At 40.1% G+C, this 22,725-nt stretch overlaps 1 protein-coding gene across 1 annotated transcript in view; it reads right to left on the bottom strand.

Annotated features, from left to right (window-relative positions):
* Window positions 1–22,725, bottom strand: part of ksr2 (kinase suppressor of ras 2) — a 96,178-nt gene that overhangs the window by 42,079 nt on the left and 31,374 nt on the right. The window contains exon 5 of the mRNA XM_040154335.1: window positions 3,434–3,606. Coding sequence (XP_040010269.1) covers window positions 3,434–3,606 — 173 coding nt within the window. The remainder of the gene's footprint in view (window positions 1–3,433; window positions 3,607–22,725) is intronic.

Here is a 22,725-nt window from a genome sequence, read left to right as displayed (position 1 = left end):
TGTGCCAAAGACCTCCCGAGCAAAGATACACTGGTGTGAGTCGTTTATGCGATCTAACTAAATCGTAACCAGACTATCACGAACAGTATCTGGAGGTGGAAAGCCGACCAAAATGTTAGGAGGGTGCTGACGTTTCAGTTCCGACTGGGTACTGGCCTATCCTGAGCAGACAGGTTTGGTCAACTCAGCCACGTGTTTGAATTCAGATGACTAGAGATGAATGTTAAGGCTGGTGGCTGGAGGGTCCTTACGCATGAGACGGCAGTGACACCATAATCCCAAGCACAGACCCGGTACGAATATTTAGCCTGGCTGCCCGGGGCGCTCATACAAGCCTGTACACAGGCTCACGCACGCGTTCACATACAAACATGTATGCCATTCCTAAAATAAGAGCTGGAGATCCCCAGGCCAACTGGGGGGCTATAATAGAAAAAGAAAAAACATATCATTTCTTCGTTATTCATTTTTTACAATTAAGCACAATGAGCACTGAGTGATCAGATGTTTCACTATTTCTATACTATTAAGTCCTACTTTGTCACATACACACCGCTACATAGCATTACATTTTCTTACTCATTTTACCAAACCATACAACTCTAACGTCTGGATAAAAACGTTAAAAAATTGTACCAATAAGTAAGAAAATTGAAAACCTAAATAAAAAGAAATATTTGTGAATGAAAGGGTGGAAAGTGGATTTCAGTAAAAAAACAAAAACAATAACTTGCAGCTTTAAGGGATTGAAAGATTACATGTTACGCAGTGTAAGTTAAATGTTGATGATATGACAGTACAGACAACAACAATGACAAGGTGTGGTGAATTAACAGACAAGGCAGAGAGAAACATTATCTTATCAGTGCCGCTGCTTTTGTTGAATAACACAATCTGATAAACACAGACAGAGGAGCTGATCAAACAGATCAGCGCCTGATAGTCTTGTTATGCTACGTAAGGGATCAGGCAGGTCTGATTACAGTGTTCTGGCAGTCTAGCCTGTATTTGACAAAACTATAAGGCCTGCCTCAGAGACGTACCTCCTATTTACGTGAGAATTGACAGGTGATACTGCTGAGCGACTGCTCCCGGAGAGCCCGAGGGAGCATATAAAACAATATATGACTCCTTCAACCTTCAGAGCTGTCCACAGCGGAGAGCTTATCTTGGATTTTAGGTATACAGGCAGGTTTCCAAACAGAGCTGCGATATCCACCGGGTCTAATAATGCTTTCTAGTACAGCAGGATGAAAAAAAAAAAAAAGGAACACGCACCTCCTCCTAAAAACTCTCCATCTACGTAAGAAGTGCTATCTCTGCTGTAGCTTGGAGCAGACACTGTTAACTTGGAAGAATCCAGCTCAGTGGGTTGTCAGTATGCACTCCCGCGTCATACAGGTGGAGACCTGAGATGGCTTCATTGCGAAGGACTGCAGGGTTATGAGCATTATTTACTGCTTTGTGATCAAATATCATGTCCTTATTTGTTTAACTTTCAGATTTAGATACTTGACTTTCCCAATCCCATAAAAACCTGGGTTTTCAACACCAGTACTTCCGGTGTCAAGTTGGGGTTTTTTTTCAGAACAATGTCAAGTTAAATGTGGCAAGGCGCCTTTATGTCTCAATGACAATGGTGGCATTAGCAGCACTGTTTGAATGACACCAGTGTGGTTTGTTTGGACGGGTGATATTTGAGCTTAGGTACATGAAAAATAATTCTTATTCAACTCCCTTTTCGAAGTAAGAATATAATCCAAATTACGTCCCCTGACAGTTTTAAAAGACTGATGCTGAAGTCCGGTGGACGGCAGCTCCTTATGCCTGGAAAGCTCATATTTAGCCGTATAATCATGTGTTCCAATCTGGAATTGAATAGCAGAGAACATAAACTTTGGCGAGAAGCACAAATACCATAATGTCATCACACCTGAAGAATATAAAGGACCTAGAATCACTGCTGCCCAAATCTGCAGTTTAACATGGTGGGGATGAGAACATAACAAAAAGGGTCAAATACAGCTAAAACCTATTAGTAACCTTTTGGGGGCCGCCATATTGATACAAATCTCTCTAAGTGGTGACTCATCAATGTCCGAGTCCTTAACAAACCATTAACCAATAAGTCTGCAATTGGTTGGTCACTTTCTATTACGCCAACAGAAAAAGCTATTAAGTCACTGTTTATCATAAAGCATTTTTTACAACAATTCTTTTAAGTCCTAAATTGTGAATATTAATAATGTATTAAAAAATTGATTTTGGTAAGTTATAGGTATATTTTTGGGGCACTTTTCCAGAGGATCAGAGGTCAAACGTTGACGTGAGGGGTTGTTTTCTTAGGATTTATTTTTACTAATGGCTTCCAATTGAAGCATTAGTAAATGATTTATTAACCACTGATAAAGCCAATGATTACAACGCACAAATCCTTTGCATAGAGTACCTCATTAGAAAATCGTACTGAAAGGCCTTTCCACTATGGTTTGGGGCAGTGTTCCTTAGTGTAATTGCTCTGCTACTCTTAATACACATGCATACATTAGAAAGTGAGACTATGGAAATGAATTTATACCTGCCGGGGTGCTCTTTCACCTCCACATCTGAATTTTTTCAATCAAATGCACCCTTTTTTTCTGGGTCCCCTCACACATACGGTGCGTGATTATTCCATGTCATGCCGCTACCAAAAATATGCACTGCCGTGTCCCAGATACCTGTTAGTCAAGGTCTACAACTCTCCACAACACTAAGTGACGACCATACATCACTCCTTTCTTTGGCACGACCTCCATTACTTTCTATTCTGTCTGCCTTTCCCCATCTCTTCCTCAGTCTAATGGCTTCCGCAGTGTGCCCATAATGCATCAGCCAATAAGGCCGCCGATGTGCAGCAACACACACCTCCGGTCATTATGGCACAGCCTGATTGTTCATTTGTTGCATTTTCCAACAGAGCTGTACTTCAGTATTTTTTAACGGAAAGAATTATGTTGGTAAGAATGATTAAAGCACGTGAGTGCTCTTTTTTTTAATCACTACGTACCAAGATGTCAAGGCAGACTAATACAGCAAAGTGGAATACTAGATTAGACAAGTGTTGCAAAGCTTATTTTAGGACAAGGGTAAGAAATATACTAAGATGCGATCCGACTGTTTCATCTTTGAAGAGATGACACAGACTAATTTGGGGATAAAAATGTGGATAATCTCTCAACCCAAGTTCAGTTTCAGACCCCAGAGTTCACCAGACTTTTTTACTTATCCAGGCAGAGAGCAGCATGACATCCCAGAAATGAAACAATGCCTGAGAACTAAATAAGCAGATGGGATTAGAATATGAAAGAGATATATTAAAGTTGTTTAAAAAAAAAATCTCATTTCATAAATGCTTGAGTGTGAGCTGATTAAAAAAGAAGAGTTCACTTACTTGCAGAGGGCGTTTCAGCGTGGACAGGAGGCGTGGAAGGGATGAAGGAGGGGAAGAAGAAGGATCGCAGAGATCGTTCATTGTGGAGGGGTGAGCGCTGCGTGGGCAGATTCTCACAGCTGCCCACGCTGCTATGGATCTTAAGGTTCAAGGGCTTGGTCTTCTTCTTGGCTCTGAGGGAAACAAGACAAGTAAAAGGAAAACAATGTGAGTAACATATAATGGCTGTACCCTATATCAAACTTGGGGTAGGGAAAAAATTGCTATTGCAGTTCTAGTATATCTGGACCGACACAGTCTGAACATGTTTGCTTTCATCATTAGGTTTGAGAATGTACCCTGGCCTTACAAAAGGACACAACTTCAAAGCTGAATGGAAAGTTGTATGGCCCTCAAGTGATGCCCAGCTCTGCTATATTTGTTTTTTTGAGGGACAAATTCAAGCCAAATTAAAATACAAAAAATGTTTACAAACAGCTAACGAGGCATCTTGGCCGCTCGGTTAGAAAGTATTTCTTATGCCCTCAGATGGTTGAAAGACTGTAGAGAATGTACATGAAGAGAAAGAGAAGAGGAAGCATGTGCAGGGTGAGAGAAAGGTGCGCCAATACTGTCGTTGCAAAATATCTCCTGGAAAGCACTGAAGAACACACACTGACGACAAAAGCTTAATTTTATCTCACGGTTTTATTTTTCTTTACCTAGTACGAACATGTTGGAGACAAATGTTCGTTTTGACTTCCCCCACCGCAAAAAGTCTTTAGCTGGGCAGGACGCCGGATAACCCATTGACCAACAAACAAACTACTTGTGAATCCATGCCCACCAGCTCTGGGTCACTTGTGATTTTAAATTTGGCAAACTACCTGCGAGCTAGCTACAATGCAACATTTTCTGCACAGCCAAGGGAAACAAACTGCAAATTACGCAGCGCCCACAGTAATTACAGTGTGCTGTAACAACATGGTTACGGGGTTATGATCACGACACCGTGAGCACAAGCCGCTGGCAGAAGGCCAAAAGGAAAACAAACTGCTGACGGGATGGCGAAAAGCATGCGGGATAGGGAGAAGGGAGATAACACGAGAGTACACAAAGAACAAACATTATTTGTTATGTGTATATATATTTTTTTTCTTTTTTTTTCTTATAGTTACATACATAGTCATCGCAAGGATTATCTAAGTGTCTTAAGAAATCTTAAGAAAAAATGTTGAATAAATCTACTACACGGATAGTCCCATTATTTCAGCGGACGGAATAATAGCTGCAGCATTAGCAGTATAAGTAGCGGAGGAATTGATCCAACAGCAGCTTAGTGGTTGTCATAATTTTTCATCAGTTTCACAATATCCACACAATTAGTCTGCACAATCTTACTCATTTGAAAAGACCTAATATACGGACACCTGAAGGCATATTCAATAATTGTAATATATTGCTGCCAGGGATAAAATAAAGTTGTTTTTTTTTTACTGTCTGGCAATTGTTAAACTTGACCATGAAGAGGGTTTGACTTGAGCAAACCTTTCTGTTCTAACAACGTCTAATCAATTACCACATGCAGAAAATGTGCGCTGTAATCCAGCTAAGTTAAAGAAACAGCGAGTGTAGTTTCAGAAAAAGACAGCCAGGTTTTGAGGGAGGCAGCCAGTAGTAGTTTGAAGTATTATCGGTTTCAAGGAAGGACTTGAAACCCGCTCAAACCATCTGAGACGCATCAGTGTGAATCTGAAAGTGGAAGTTTGAGGTTTATTCTGTGACAGGGGAGATGGGATCACGGCTTAATGAATTTCCTCTTTGGACTGAGCTGAGAAGGGGTGTTACCGCATAACACCCAACAGCTGTCTGTCTGGTTACAGCCCTGCTTTTTCGGCAGACGCTTGTAAATTACTTGACAAAGATCTTCTTAAATGAGTTTTTCATGTCAAATCACAAGTCACCAATAATTTTATTTAAAAAAAAAGGTCACTACGACCAGAGTGAACTGAATGGCACAACCTACTCACTCGCTCAGGCTCATTATGAGAGAAAATATGTATTTTTGAAAAATATCTTAGTTGACTCAGAGTACAGACTATTCCAACTTCTAACTTACTTATTTATTACCATTTGGGCTCAAAACACGAGCCTTGTTGAAGCCAGGAGCCTGTATCAAAAAGCAAGATTACTGGGTGACCCAGCAGTCTTTCGGTTTAACTCGGGTTTTTCTAGCATCACGAAGCAGGCTCGCTTTAAGCAGGGCTAGATCATCGTGGTAACCTATGCTGCCGACCAAAACCTGCCAACAGACCCACCCGACATGGACAAAAGCACTTCGTTTACAACAGGACCTCTAACAAACTGAGGACACCACACTAAATACATAATGATGACAATTACAGCGGCATTTAAGCTGCAAATTTGTTTAATCCTCAACAGGATTCCTGACAGTGTAGATGCGTTTAGACTCTTATTCCATCACTGCAACTCAGGATAGGCGAGGCGACTTTGTGATGATAATTGGAAATAAATACCCTCCTGTTTCCTTACATTAGAAAAATAATCCACTCACTGTTAATTACCCCCGAGTAAATTATCAATGCAAAAGACAGATATTCAGTCAGAAAGACCTTATCAGGACTCTACTTCCTTCTCTTTCCTCTCCTCTCTGCTCTTGCAGCAGAAACAGTCTTACATTAGTCTGCTTTTTCATTTATTTTTTTTCTGGGAGGTGTAAGTCCAGTGGAATGATATAAATATGTGTTTCAGGTCTGTTAAGACTTGGCTGTGTTATGACTTCAAGTAGAAGTACGATTTTTCACTCAAATTCACGCAGTATCTTTGATTCCCCTTCAGTTCTCCGGCATCCCCCCCTTGTTTTCAGTTTTCTCTTTTGGCTTTGTCCTGCAGAATGTCCATGTCTGTTACAGACTATATCCTGTAACTTCCCGATGGTTAAAACGCGGTCTGGAGTGATGAGTTAAATTACCGAGGAGCAAGGTGAATATTTAACACCCCACTTCCCCCTGTAACGTTAGTCATGTCCAAATTGGGTTTTAGCTGAACTTGCTTCGTGACAATGGCCCAAAAAGCAAACACACATTAAGAAATACACACAACTAACCCCAGGTGTGCAAGCATATAGCAATTCATCAAGAGACACAAAAGTAAATGCCCCTCTAACCCAAGGAACAACACTGTTTCCTCAGGCTTAGCTGAAGTGGAATGACATGTAGAAAAGTGGCAGCAATGGCTGATTTTTAAGTCTTTAAATGGACTCGTAAACTGATCTGGTCAAAGAGATGCATAGAGACTGAGCCACAAAACAGGTAGGAAACAGAGGAAAGCTGTAGAAAAGAAGCAGAGAGAAGTAGTACGGGTGACAAACAGAAACACAAATAAAAACAAACACCAAACCAATGAAAACAGGACGCAGACAAAACCAGGCCGATATGCAAACAGAAGAGAAGACATTGGTTGAAATCCAGAGACAAAGATGAAAGAGACAGGTGAGAAAAAGTATGAAAAGAAGTGTTTATCCATCAAAAACAGATATTTAAAGTGATAAACGTACGGCTGTGAATCCTAACTTATCATGCAAAGTTACCACTCATTACATGTTAAATCCCATAGATATTTTTTCCTCCCATGTCAGTCTGTCCCTCCCTACGCTGACTCACGTAATTAGACCTGTAAACCAGCCCAGCACTTCACTCCCATCTCCTGCAACGAGGAAGCAGGCTGCAGGTTATCACTTCTCCGTCATAGAGCTTTTGTCAGATATTCCGATTAGCCCACTTTATGCCATTTAAATCTTAATTAAACCATTCATCTCCCGTCATGCATGCCTTTATTCTCCCTCCGAATGATGTGTGGATGTTCAGGGAGGGAAAAGTGAAAATGAATGTAGATATAAAAGGAGAGGATTCCCAATTTTTGTTTTGAAAACGGGTGTCGGTGAAGAGGGGCAGGCAGATGAGGGGGGGGGTGTCAACTCCATAGTGGTTAAAAAACGTATTCAGATACATTTTTCCACTCAGCATATGAAAAGTTCAAGGGAAGAGAAATTTAAAGAATACGGGAAGACAGAAGAAGAGGGAGGTGGGTGACTTGTCAAGTGTCAAGAGAAATCAGCAAAGGTGTGAATAGTTGAGTTGTCCTTTGATCTAGTCTAGGACTGTACTTTACGATGCAGCTCTCACGGATGGAAATCACTGCATGTTTGCTTCACATTTCAGGTAGCATTTTTGAGCCTTTTATCCTCCCGGGTCTTCCATACTGAGTAAACAGGAAACACCAAAGTTTTCTTCGGTATCCTTCAGCCATTTCCACTTGACATATTGCAATGATTCAATTACCCATTGTGTCGTGTTCATTACCTGCTTCCTTCCAGTTATATTCTGTTACAATGCCCCAGTTCTATTGTATCTACTCTGAAGTGATTGGAAGTGCAATATAAAGTTTCCATAACATGCATGGTTACAGGTATGTAAGTATTTGGACAGTGACACAATTTTCATAATTTTACGTCTGTAAACCACCACAATGGATTTGAAACGAAGCCATCAGGACGTGATTTAAGCGTAGACTTTCAGCTTTAATTCAAGGGGTTTTATCTTTGGACCGCATATTGAGAGTTCCTATGAACACCTACCGAATGCAAATTCAACACTTGGAATCAACTCCAGACCTTTTATCTGCGTAACTTGTCATGAAATAACAAGCGAACAGGCCACACCTGACCATGAAACTTATTACCAGTCAAATGTCCAATTACTTTTGAGCCTCTGAAAATGACGGGCTACGTATAAAAATGGTTGTAACTCCTAAACAATTAATGTAATTTTTTTGTTAAACCCCTTGAATTAAAGCTGAAAGTCTTTGCTTAAATCACGTCTTGATGGCTTCGGTTCAAATCCACTGTGGTGGTTTACAGTCGCAAAATTATGAAAATTGGGTCACTGTCCACTGTCCAAATACTTACGTACCTAACTGTATCTGTGTTAATCCAGGAATCAAAAGTCGATGCGATGTTTGTAGATGATATTTTGCTTTCTCTTGCTGATGATCTGTGTAGGTTAGACTTTGACTTTGTCATAAGCTCTGTCAGAGGGAATCAGTGTCGATTTTTTTCAATTTTGACTCTTTGATTTTCATAAACCCATGAAGAGGGATTGAAGCTTTATCCCAAGTTTCCTAGAGTATTACATTTTTGAAAGATGCGATTTTTCACTTCAAAACATGCAAGCAAGCCAGCAAAAAAAGGAACATGACATTCAGGCACACCCACACATGCATTCATCCACCCACTCCCTCCACATCCACTTCCCCCACACTTGCAGAGACACTAATTACAGTGACACCTTCAAGTAAAAGCTCCATTTGATCAAGGACAGAGTGGAGAGCGGGAGAGCGATGATCCTTCAAATGACATATTTCCTTTACTTTCTGACATATCAGGAGGATATTAAAAAGGCTGGGTCATGAATATTGCACAGCTTTCTGCCTAACTAGCAAGCAGTTGATCACTATCCAACTGGCATATCTCAACAGTGATGCTGTGATACTGCGAAATATTCTAGCTCCGTCTAATTAACACGTGTGTCCATCTAGGAGAGTAAATTACTTGCAGGATTCCATCTGCATACCTCCACTTTTTACCTCAGAATTATGCAGAAAGCTCTGCCGAGACCCATATGGCAAGAAAAGCACCCTGTTGCTTTTTATGCAAATAGAAGTGTGGAATAATATCTCTGGCAGTCACTGCTCTTTGCTGCTTTAATAAAGTTGGTGGGAAATGAAATAAAGGTGGCTAGAATAATGATTAAAGCAGAGAGTTACTGCAAGCCCTTTGAGCAGTTTCATCCAAAGAGAGTTGCCTTGCTTTCGTAAGTCTGTGGCATCAGTCAAGAGTCAAATAAAACCTGGGCAGGGTTTTTATTTTTATTTTCTGAGGCAGTATTGTAAAGCAAATGCCAATATAACCTAAAAAGAATCTATTGTTATTGCACAATATGTACAACAATCCAAACGTTCTTAAACTCAATGCATTTTCTAAACTTTAAATTCTCACAGCCACAACCGGTAACTGGTTTTAATGTTGTGGCTCATCGGTGGAAAGCCCCTATGTGTGAGGCAGGGCAAAAAACAAGCAGTCGAACAATCAAACAGGCGGTACATAAAATCCCCAGGTTAGCCAGACTTATGTGGAAAAGAAAACAAAGACTGAGTTGGATATTATTACCCTAAACTATGGGAAGAAATGGGCTCCCTGGTTTGACCTACCATACTTGCCTTTGTGTCCAAACATTTCACGGGCAATAATGGGATTATTACCATCATTTTGGGTGTGGTCCCCTTAAATTTTACCTCTAAATAAAGTGGTTCAGATAATCTGGCTAAACTTTTTGGCTTGTTTTCCAAACTGGTTTGAGACACGTTGGGTTGTAACAATGTCCCCTCATTCCCAAATATCAGCAATAACCTTGGCGAGCACAATGCTATTGTAACCAAGAGTTTGGGTTGGAGAATGGCAGGGACCCAGTTTAAAATACACCTGAATTATCAAAACTGTTTCACTGACAGTTCCTTTTAAGGAGTGTCTATCAAACAGTATTGTATCTCTTGCAAATTCAGTGATATATTAGAGTCACAAAATCTACAAACCTCAACAGTTTGGTATCTGTAAAAGGAGGCACCGAAAAAACAAACATATCATGTAAAAGCTCAACCCTCACTGCTACAGAGGAAGAAGTATTTTAACAAAACTGTCTTGCTGGCTGGTTTATTGTTTTATATAAATGTTATGTATATACAGATCTTGAAGAGTCTCAACCACTGTACCGCTGGATCATCCAAGCAACCATGAGACACTGCCATTGCAGACGTCACTACTAAATATAACAGCATGTTTGTTAATACACGTGTTTCACAGACACATGAGAGGGCGTGTCTGGCAGCCCAGTGTGTGTAGGTGTGTGCGAGTGCCCACGAGCTTTGTTCTGGTCTTGGCCTGATGTCTCAGCATGCCGACATCTGCTGATCACCTGTTGAGATGGTCAGATGATAATAACGCAAGGCTGAAAAACTCCCTTTCCCTCCTTCCCTCTCTTGGTTTCTCCTCTTTAACTGTCAGCATCTCCCACTGGGATACGGGTGGGTGTCAGTGCGCTGTCAGAGGCCAGGGGAGGCACAGCGCTCTCAGTGGGGATGGAAATCGTGCGCTTGTTGCGGATTGAAAGCTGAACGTGATGCTGAGGAGACAGCAAGGCACCCAAGGTGAATAAAGAGAGTGAAACAGGGACTGAAGAAGGGAGCGAGCCTGTGAGAGAGAGACAATGAGAGGGAGAGCGGGGTTGGGAGAGCCAATGACCAGATGAGAAGCGAGATCAGTGGTCTGGGGACCGGGGAGCAGGGGCAGAGGAGTGACAAGTTGACATGTAGTTTTGTCAGTAGTTTCTCAGGGATGTGTGTCTCAGGGACCCTGTCTGGGAAAATAGTTTTATTCCTATATGCTACTGCCATGTGAAGTCATGAGCAAGGATATGGTAATGTTGTTATGGGCATAAAATGTGGTTTATGTTTTCATTCTACAGGATTGTTGTCTGCTTGCAAACCAGTAGAACAACAACTGCTTGTTAGAAAGAATGAACTTCACTAGACACTCTCAAGAGAATGGTTCTCTTAGTAAGTAACTACTGGTATTTGCAGTACCACTTCAAACTACTTCCACTTCAAATCAATGCACAATTGATTATTCAATTAGTCGATTCATCCAGTGTGACAGTTCCTATGTCTTATAAATCTATTAAGTAAATGACCTGTCAAGCAAAACTGTCAAATACTTAATGATCGCAGCTTCTCAAATGTGAAATTTGCTGTTTTTTTCTGTTTTATATGACTGTAAGTTGAATATCTTTGGGTTCTGGACTGTTGGTTCAACAAAACAAGCAATTTGAAGATGGCACTTCTTGTTGTAGGGAACAGTTTTTTAGCTGCCCCAGTGGCATGGCTGTAGGGATGTTAGTCTGTCAGTCAGTTGATCCACCACTTTGGTCCAGATTAAAATGTCTCTACTGGATGAATTGCCACGAAAATTCAAGGTATATATATGTATGTATATATATATTGCTTCATTCATTCGAAAAAGAAATTGCCTATGAATATAATCCAGCCGGTTACATTGCCACGGCAACAAAATTAGGAAAAATGTTTAGTAGTATATGAACATAACTGCTAAAAGAGAGGGTTGGTAGCTTCCACTCTATAGCAATGCAGCGGGAAAAAAAATACCTAGTGTTGGTTAAAATGCATGAATTCTAAAAGGCAGTTCAAGTCAGAAATTGTCAGAAAAAGCTTAAGTAGTCTGCATTGGCCCATCAGAAGCTGAGATGGTGCGTGAGAGCAGTGGAACGTCAAAAACCATCGGGTCAAAGGAAGGACTCCGTAGAGAGTCAGTGCTTAGCATGCTGCTCTGTGAATAAGCATGAGATACTAAGAAAAGATAATATGCCCCAGTCTCTGCATTCATTTGCGTGCCAAAGATTTAAACTTAATTTGCAAGCTACTAGCTAAAGGCAGCATTCTTTTGGTATATTCAATTCAAAAAAACTTGCAAGCATTTCATTTCAAGCATTTGACCCATGATATCTGTTGCTTGAGGACCGTGGGACAGACACTTACACTTGACTGAAGCTTCAAACTGCATATACCAAAAGAAAGCTGTCTAGCTTGTAGCACTGCTTCAGACCTCATTCATTCCACAATCTGTCAAAAAAAAAAGAATTGTGCTCAGTAGGCCATGGGTAATATGCAGTTAGCCAAGAACAGAAAAGTATAATCTAGTCTGATATACACGTGCACTTTCTTCTGGATATAACACCTGTATTGACACAAGGTCTATGGGCCCAGAGTCTTCGATGTGCCATTATATCTGAACAACAACAGCAGCGAAGAGCCACTTACTCTGACTGCAACACCCGTTTTGCTCTTTGCAGGATGCACTAATCTACACAGTTTCAAACTGTGTGACGGAAGCACACGCCCAGTGAGAAAGTATCGGAAGCAGAAGTGGAGACATGGGAGAGAGTTGTTGTCATGGAGATGGAGGACAGCTTCTCCGCTTGTCAGTCAGATGTGATACGGTCAGCGTTAGATTGACGTTTTTGCATCGTCAGTTTAAGCCCTTCTTGTTGTGAACCAATGAGATCAGGTGACAGATTCTCTTGCAGAAACATTTCTTTGTAGAACACAGTTTCTTTCTCTGAAACACCCGATATTTTGTTTTCCGGTTTGGGCAGTAGAGAGTGTGATCCCAAACAAATCAGGAGTCCTGATCCTTAAAACCCTTCGGTCTAGTACCATTTCTTCAGCCGCCATGGTGTCCTGTCTTTGCTGCACATCAGGAATCTCCTCCATCTGGTGATAATTTGTTGTTTCAAGAGACATTATGTGGTCCCACGAAAGAGTCTGTATTGAACTCAGGATGACAACAGGATTCCTCAGTGCAGAAATGCTCTGAATCAATGATGAAATAGTCTTGGCAGCCAACGTTTTGGATGTTTGCCACTGATGGACTAGATTCAAAAACTGTCCTCATGCCTTTTGTACATCCATATAATCTGTTCTGTCTATGTGTACCTCATTTGCCATTGAATTGTTTGGGATGAATAGGAATAGAGAACCATTCATCTCCAAAGCTTTAAAATACAAACAGGTGTTCCAAGATCCTTTGTCCCTACATGTACAAGACCCCCTCCCAAAATAATCCCAATTTGATGTTGTTGGCACAAGTCCTTCTTAATTTTTCGACATATGCAGTAACTGTCCAGTGTGCTATGGCCTTGGATTCTAATCGCAACTGCTACTTTGCTTGCTCTTTTAGTTTCTAGAGCTTTGTCACAGCAGAGTCCAAGGTTGCACATGTGCTACAACAGTTCATCTAGACCTATCAAATAATGTACGTGTCAGAAGTTGTTTCAGTTTGTTTACCCACATGATCCGTTTCAGTCTAAATGAATCGTTTGAAAACAAAAAGAAAAGCCCAGATACAACTTAGAGGTCTTGGCGAGGACAATTAAATTTTCTATTAACTGCATTATGATGCGTAACCTGTTTCTTTTAGTTCTTTTAGCGCCCTTATTTTTTGAACAACTGTATGTACATTGCATTATGACATGACACAGGTTATTTAAATACCTTCCCGCATTTATCCTCGGTCCTAGTTGATTTGGCAGTATCCGTAGGTTTGATGGTTCTGCTTAAAAGTCTGCATTTGTATTAATTTAGCTTTAATAAAGAAGACTATGACGACAGTCAGTAGTGCCGTCTGACATAGTAATACTGACTTCGTGATTAAATTATGTCAAATGTGCCCATGCGCCGGCTGCCAGTCTATCCAGTGCTGGGCCAGGTTGAGGATAACATATTCAATGAAGGAAAGAGTGGAGAGTATTCAGACACTGAACTGAAGCTCCCAAAACTTTATTGGACTGGAAATAAGAGGATGTTTCCACCCTACCCAGTCTTCATCAGGCAAAATGGTTTTGGTAGCTTTAATCCACTGTGCAGATACTCTCCGTTTTTCTTCTGTTTCCTTTAAATGCGTGGGCACACAATTTGAATCCCGCATGGGAAAGATGGACTCTAGTTGTAATAATGAAAAGGCAATTTCAGAATGCAAGTGCACTGAATGGCTATTATTGACAAAAAATTTCAGTAGTAAGTACTAAAATGGTACTTGATATAATGAAAATCATAAGCATTATAAATATAATGTTAATATGAATAAAGTCAATATAAATTTATAAAAACTGTTGTAGGCATTAAATGCATTATATAACCATAGCCAGATGGCTACCATTAACAGGGGTGATAGAGAATCTCCCATTACAATGCACTTACTGAGATGGAAAACGCCACCGTCTTGAACCAGATGCAAAGGAGGAGATATAGAAAATGAATTCCTGCGGGAAGCTCAGAGAGAAATTCCTTACACTCCTTTAACCATCCCTATAAGGTTTTCATCTCTCATAGCTACTCACGTCTTCTCCTTTTATGTTCTATTATGTTGATATTTTTCCCATTGCTCGTACGTCTAGGATTGATTTGACTGCTTATTTGCGTTTTATACTCTTTAACTCTAAACTATAAAAGGTTCAATGGTCATCATGGTCTAAGTGAATTGTATCGTAATTATATACATTCAGTACAAGTACATGACTAACAAGTTTTGTTTTTTTTTTTTACAAATAAACACAATATAGTCATCTTATTATGTAAGAAACCAGCATTTTAAAATCATGAAGTTTTCTCATGTTCCAGCCTCCTGTCACATGCACACTAGCATGTCCGTGTGTGTACTTAGCTGTTGTGCATTTTCCTCAGTATCCAGATGAATCAGAATTTATTTTCTCAATTCAGCCAAAATGAAACCATAGCTCAAACCTTAAACTCTCTAATCCAAGTATTAAAGCAACAGTGCTGGATGCGAAAGCGGCTATCTGGCCTACAGCCATGTGGGTTAAGTGGTAGTTTTGAAGCACAGGCGAGGCAGTATATAACAGTCAACCTAAAAAGAAGGAGGGGGTCAGGGACAATATGGAACCTAGAGCAGATATTATCTGTCTTGACTTTAACATCAGAGTGAAACACTGAGATGAAAGCCTCCGCTTGATGGCCTGAGTGATGAATGATGGTAATAACTCCCTGTATGGTTGTCGGGGAGTAAAATCATACTCTACTGTTAAATAAATCATACGGTGGCTGTCTGTCAGCGCTTGGTCTTTGTCACAGCAATGTTTGACATCATTTGCTCACTCCAGATTTTGAGCTTGATCTTCCCCGCAAGACACACTGAATTTAACTTTAATGATCTTGTTGGAAAACTTCAAGGATTCATATAATTAAATCAAAAGGAAAACAAGATTTCCATAAAATTAACTAAATGCTTTGTGCACAGTGTAAATGCTATAAATCTTTCCTGTGTACTGCTTGGTAATTTCTTAGAGTTCCTTTTTTTTCTTTTTTTTCTTGTCTTTTTAGAAAAGAATTGCGAAACTTTTAAAGATAACTTCTAATCACCCACTCCAATCCTGTTATCCACCCCCAGCCAGCTCCCACTCATTCACAAATTACCACAGAAAAACCATCAGCCTAATAAATGCATTCTCCACCAGCAACAGTGGCATTTGGGCTATCCGCCACTCCTAAACACTCATATAAATTCATAATCATGACTCCAATTTCTGGGCCGCTGGCAAAGGCCGGGATGAGTGATCATTACGGGCCGATAGATGGTTGAATGGATGGAGGGGAGGAGTGGTATCTGTCTGGCTGTTAAGGGCCTGATGTTGACATGCCCTCTCACCTGACTTTTCATTAATGGCAATGGAGCCAAAGCTCTGATTAACATGGATGAGCTTTCGTCCACAGAGAAAAGAAGATACGGACTCGCATATTCCCCCTTTACCCACAGACGCCATTGCTTTGTCCTCCCTTGCTGAAACACACATACATTATTCCATCGGTCTGACATGCGGGGCTTTGTGCATTACACTTGTACGCAGTGAATGTCTTACACGGTCCCACACGGCAGAGCATGTGGGACCAATAATCCTCGAGGGTCAGAGGTCGTCGGCCAGTGTGGCGATGTGTGTGTCCTGGGAGAGGCAGATTTGTATCTCACTGGGTCGTCTGGGGAGCAGCTAAATTTTCAGAGAACACTCGTGAGTTTTTTTTTTCTCCACAAAAAAAGGCAATAAACGTGTCTTCTGATTACAGGTCTGTCCACTAAACAAGGCTCAGCAGCACCAAAAAGGAGTCATTTTAGTCGACTGAATCGAGAAGCGGAGTTCACGCATTTACTTGTGATTTTTTTTTACTTTTTGTATCCTGGAGCTGCCGTTGTACTGGAGCTCCGGCCACTTCTGGTGTTTTATGGTATTTCATATGGACAACTATTAGAAAAACAAACATTAATACCAACGTTTAAAATGTAAAAACACCTGTTTCTGATTGGCCGTCATATGTCTGTCCAGTCCCATACTGGACAGCTGAGTTCCAGTCAACAGTTTCGTCCTAAACCCCAGGACCTAAATCAGTGCAGTGGGTGTGTTAAACTGCAGGTAACCATAGCGACTGTACTTCTGCCTCATTCTGTGTTGCCAGATTAGCCTGGTTTTCAGACCTCTGAACCGTCACCCACGTCTCAGATTTGTCCAGCAACTCAAACGGGGCTCGTGTTGTGCCTACTGACGGCTGCTCTGAAGCAGAAAAGACGTGACCAATCAGAGGTTAGCGGGCAGGGATTAAGAATGGAGTTGTCAGCTTCCTACATAGCTAGTCAGCTTCCGTGCTCCGTTCATGCAAATTAGCAGCAGAAAATTGCCGACAAGCGCGGATAAGATTAGCACAGCTGTAAAAGTTGTTGTGAAAGCTGTAATTCGACCTACAGAAATAACAACTCCTGGAGTAATCTTTACCGTAGTCTTTAATTATATCCTCCCTATCTATTTAGGGGAGCAAAACAGAGCTGTAGCGAATTTAAAACGCTTTGTCATTGCAGTTATGAACACTGTTCCATAATTACTGAATCCATCCAAAACTGAGCCAGAATCTGAAAGTGAATTAGTTTAAGCTGCATATTGAACAATCAGTTTTCTCAGCAAAGTAAAAAAAATTGCCAATTGTGGCAGACATAACAGAATTTTATGTATCTTTCGTCATCCTGCGTTTTTATATACACAGGCTTGCACCTCTGACTATTTATCAAAAGCCACATATTTTCTAAACAGTTGTTCATCTTTTTCTACTGATAATTCCACTGGTAGAGTTTCCAATCCAAGCCCCGCACGCATCTCTTTTAGGACCCCATGTCTACGTGGGTTTAAAAGTTAGGTATCAACGTTCATTCCTGATCTCTGAAACGATCAAATAACAACAGGTCCACTTACTAGCTTTTCTCCGAGCTTGGAACTGTATCACAGTGCTTCATCAGCAGATGGAGTCATAAATCCTGCCAAGGGCCACTGTCTTCCCATTACTGCCTTGTATATGTTTTTTTGTACTCCATGCTATGTGAATGCGTTCTTGACTTAATAACATCTAAAACTGAATCAACCTTGGACAATTTAAAAACATCCTCTCTTTTTCCTCCTTTAGTCAGTGGCCATATAATAATTGCAATAAATCACTCTGAGGTAACCTGGGCTAGAAACAATGGACTTGCTTCACCTTGTTGTGTTCCTTGCTTTGTTCTAAACTTTTATCTCATTAGGACATGTTGCTTACTTGCTACATTTCCCTCTCTTAAAAACACAAGTCCTTTGTTTTTTATTATTATTGTATAGATTAGATGCATACGCACACACATAATTTGTAGTGTTTGTCTCCCTAAAGAAAAAGTCAGCCTTTGCTTAGTTCGGATCACATCATAATTGCAAATTATAGATCTATTTTACTGCTGTGTTTACAAACAGTCCTTATATAAACAAACCTTAAACAGCATCAGACAGGAAAACATGAACTTGTGCTTGCATTAAGAAACCTGAAAATCAATTTGAGAGCAATAACAGGTTCCAGTCCTGCATAGGGGTTTAGCCTATTTGGATTACAGATTGTACCTTAAAGTATCTAGCACCTCATAGCTGCCCTTTAGTGAATTCCCTCTGAGTGACGTTCAACATTTGCCGTCAGTCCACGAAAACCCCGACCTCATCACAGGATCCTTCGCACCAGTGAGAAAACTAAATCCAATACAAAAAAAAAATGTATTTTCTGACTGAATTGGTAGATGTTACAGATGACGGTAGAATAAAACATTGACATGTTCTCAAAAGAGATGCATAATGAGAGGGGTGAGGGGAGGAAGAAAAGGAAAGAGAGAGAGAGAAAGCGGAAAGGAAAGGAGGGAGGGAAATATATGATGTGTACACTAGCGCAGTGAAAGCAAACAGCTAAATTAGTCATGGAATGGATGCAAATTTGCTTCCCCTGAGTGTTGCATGGTAGAATTACCCTGAGAGGAGCAGAGGGTGAATCATGCCAACCCCCGGCGCCATGTGATTTATTAGCAAACATCCAATTCAATAAGAAAGTGTTTAACATTCAAAAAAAAGCTGTGAAAGTCTCATAAGGTGGCATTAACTATATGATATTACCATTTCGGGGCGGGGAGGCATGACAAGATCCCGTGGAAAAACAAACACGCCCACTTTCCAGAACGGTCTTGGCGTGACGTGCCTAGTGGGACTGTGACAGACTGAAAACTCACTTGGCCTTTTCCACGCACACGTTACTACTCATTAACATAGACAACGAGGTTCATTCATTGACACTCCAGCCCAAAGAGCCTCTCTGCTTTGAAAAGGGCACGGTGAGATGCGGGGTGGGGGGGGCGTTGAGAAATAAAGACAGGAGAGGGAGAGAGATAGAAAGGCTGCAACGTAAGCAAAATTAAATTGCTAGGGCACTTCTGCCTAGATATTAAAGTTTAAGTGGTGCTGGGCATCCGGCGCACTCGTGTTTTCTAAGTAAAACTATTAACATGTTGAACAGATAACGTCGGCTTCAAAGAAATATTCCACCCGCAGACACTTCTACGTCGTGTGATATAATCATTTTGCGATGATCAGTGAATTTCAGGAGGTGTTTTATGGCAAAGTTGTACATTTTTTCCAAAGTATTCTCTCTCAAAATTGTCGCATTCGCACTGTCAATATCTACAGGCGGCTTTCCAGAAGGGGAAAAGATGCAACGCCAGACAAAACAATTGAGCATTTTGCGGCATTTTATTCTCCTCAGACCCTACCATCATCACAAAAACTTTCCCACAGCAGGAACTTTTCCACAAAACTCGAGAACCTTTATAAGGACTCCGAAAACGGGCTCGGCCTACCAGGGATTCACAGAGTGACTTACGTATAACAATCATTCGCAGGGGAGCTACTGTGGCATTGCAGCCCTAAACGTCACTGACTGTTCAAACACGGGCCTCATGGCTGCTGCAGCTCGTGTACAACATTCACACAGTAGTCTACCACTTTGTGCAGTTACCCGCTGGTCGAAAAAGACAGAGATAAAAAGAGAGGATGGGAAATCGTGAGAGAGTGGTTATCTGAAAGGTCGGAGCGAGTGAGGCACGATTTGTGCACTTTTGTGCCAAATTGAACTTTTCTGGGGAGTTTCTGTAGATGATTGCTTTTATTCCGATGGAAGTTTTATTGTTGTTGTTGCCGGTGGAACAAAAAAATCTATTAGGCAGTTCTCATCATAGCAGTGAACAGTATTTCATCCCCATCATTGGCGTTTTCAACGACATTAAAGTGTTTCGGGGGATTTTTCAATGCAGTGGAATATAGAGGATCATTTAGTTTTTTAGTGCAACAGTGACAACAGGATAATCCTTGAAAGACAGATTAGAGAAAGATTAGCAAATCTCTTGACTGTGTCAAAAAAGGCACTGCCGGTTTGACTGATTTACAGAGTGTGTGAGCCTGAGCGTTTGTGTTGCCTGCAGTGTGTGTGTGTGTGTGTGATTCCGTGTTTACAGGTGCTCAGCGGGGTGGAAAGCAATTAATTGACTGCAGAAAATGGGGCCCACATTTCAATGTCAAATTAGTAAATGTCGGGAAAAGGACGACATCATTAAGTAATTCTCGCCTTACTGTAAAAATAAAATACACTGACATAAAAAATAAAAAAAATCGAAATTTCTGTCTCTTTAGATGTATGAACACAAGACGGCAGTTTATTTTTTAAAAACGAATCAGAGACATGAGTTGAGCCACACCTTAGTGTATTTGTTAAGATTTTCAGAAATCGATTTTATACTGGACGCGACCAATCATCTCGTGTAAGGTTAAGAGTGATTTGATTACATTTTCCCAGCGCACCAGCAGATGCCTCAGTCATCACACCAAAACAAACAGTAAATCTGGCACTGCATTGATCCCCCGGCAGCGCTCTTTAACCCTGTCTGTTGCAAATCCCTTCTGGGAATAAAGGGTTGCCAAGATGAACATGTTGACAGGAAGTACATGTTTTTTGACTGATGACCAGTAGACGGTGATTTCTTGTTTAGCTTGGAGATTAATTTATCACCCAATTAGATGACCCTTTCCGTTTAGGTTAATGAGTTTCCAAGTCAGGTCTTATTACTTATCATGTAGGTCAGAGAACACATCTTATTTTTGTCTTCTTTAAATGAAATTGAAGCAAAATTTCCATTTCTGTTCTGTAACGGTTGGGTAACAGCCTATTACACGCCCCCTTCTTGTAATTTAACTTCATAATAAATGACAAAATAACTGAAATTGTACAAAATTTTGTGCTTTGCTTTAAGCTCATTTCAATATATTGGCCTTTTCAAGAATGAGTAACATCTGGCTATCAAATGTCAACATCTTCCCTATTGTACCTGTATAACCTCAGAAGCCAGAAGTATTTGCTGTCTGAGATTTTATTAACAGACTACTACTTCCTCAACAAAGTACCCAAAGTCTACAATTGTCTACAAATAAAAACACAAAGGAAAAGTAAATCAAGTAAAAGCAAAGTATTTAAATATGAACTGTAGTGCTACTTGTCAAAACAAGTTGTAATTTTGCATTACATTCACTGTGAATAAATATGCATATATATATATATATATATATAAATATATATATATTTATATATATGACTCAGACTATTTTCAAACTAATTCCTTCCCCTACACTTGGACTTCTTCCTGCACTGCATACATGCTTCAAGCTTTCAACAAAATCTTGCTTTTGAGTCAGAGCAAGTAATTTTCTGGCAAACTGTTGTTTTAATGTACAATAATATAAATGCTACAAATGCAGATCAAATGTTTTACTGTATCATAACCAGCCGAGTAAAAATGTGAGCTCTTAGGTGCTAATGTAGAGTTGGACCAAGTAAAAAAAGAAAAGGATGCAAAAGTTCTTTATTGGCTTCAACTGTAACAGAAAGGACACCGTGTCACTTTCACATGCTACTAATTGGCAAGATTATGCTACTTGTTAAAACAAGTTCTAATTTTACATTACATCTATCAACCAAGAGCCTGAGTCATTACCATAGGAACAAGGATAATCTGCTCATAGGAACAAGCAGATCTGCTGGAAATTTAAATGTAAATTTTATCCTTTGAAATGATCCACCATAGAAAATGTTATCAATATCAATTGTATCTTCATTTTCCGTTAAAGGACTACTAAGAAAAAAATAGATATATTTAAGAAATATTATGTTTTACAAAATGTTAACATATTAAGATCTAGGTCAGAGGTTTGAAATAAAGTATTTTACTCAATAGAGTGAAGGTCCCCTTGTAATAAAGGCTGCGGATGTAACAACCATGTTCAGACTTTTCCTTTTGGCCTCAACACTTAAGGCTTGATGCTGAAGTTGCTTTTGTCTGGTGCAGGGGTAAATATCAAAATTACTTATGTTTTTTTCAATACTCACAGTTAATCAAAGTTAAACAATAACTGCACGATATTTTTCAGTATAGTCCAAAAAAAGTCATACTGGTTTGCAGCGGGAAATGAATAAAAACCTTTGGGTGAAATCAAGTGGAAAAATGATTTAGTGCTGTACTTTTAGTAATGCTTTACACTGTTTCTCTGTAACTATTTCAATCCCTTTTCATCTATTTCTATTATTCTATTTTTGTGTATATCTTTAACGTTGAGATGAACACATTAGTCCACCTTCGATACGCACACTTTAACATTTTGTCATTTTGAGGCCTTCTTCCCTTACCACAGTTTTGTTTGCTTAAGACAACAGATGCAAACAAATTAAATGACAAAATATGTTGTTTATCCACGACCGCTGGAACAACTCGAATAGAAGCCTTTTCTGATCAGCAGGATGACGACATTTGTCTTTTCCTTCCAAAACCATTTCTAGGCACAAAAGTGACTTGGTTTGGGAGAGATCGTGGTTTGGGTTAAATTAAATTTTTATTAAGGCTAGGGGACCTTTGTCCTGATGGCTAAAAGCGACTAACATTGATTATCGGTAGGAAACAGGAAACAGACAGCAGCGTCCTGATTCATTACTACTTCGTTAAGGTTAAGGGACCTTCATCGTCATGGTTACAATAATAACCACGTGTTTAACTTTAGAGAAAAGTCGCAATCCTTTGCTCCCAACAGACAAAAGTCATTATTACTATGGCAACTGGAGGTCTTTGTCACTTGAATGTAAACATACAGTATGTTCTTTTGGGGGATTTGCTGAAATGATGCAACCGTTTTTTTGTTTTTGTTTTTGTTTTTTCTTGGGAGGAAGGTCTTGAT

The sequence above is a fragment of the Xiphias gladius genome, chromosome 19 (genome assembly GCF_016859285.1).
Source record: "Xiphias gladius isolate SHS-SW01 ecotype Sanya breed wild chromosome 19, ASM1685928v1, whole genome shotgun sequence".
Taxonomy (NCBI): domain Eukaryota; kingdom Metazoa; phylum Chordata; class Actinopteri; order Istiophoriformes; family Xiphiidae; genus Xiphias; species Xiphias gladius.
The sequence above is the reverse complement of the archived record's forward strand: the minus strand, read 5'-3'. Positions and strand labels throughout refer to the sequence as shown.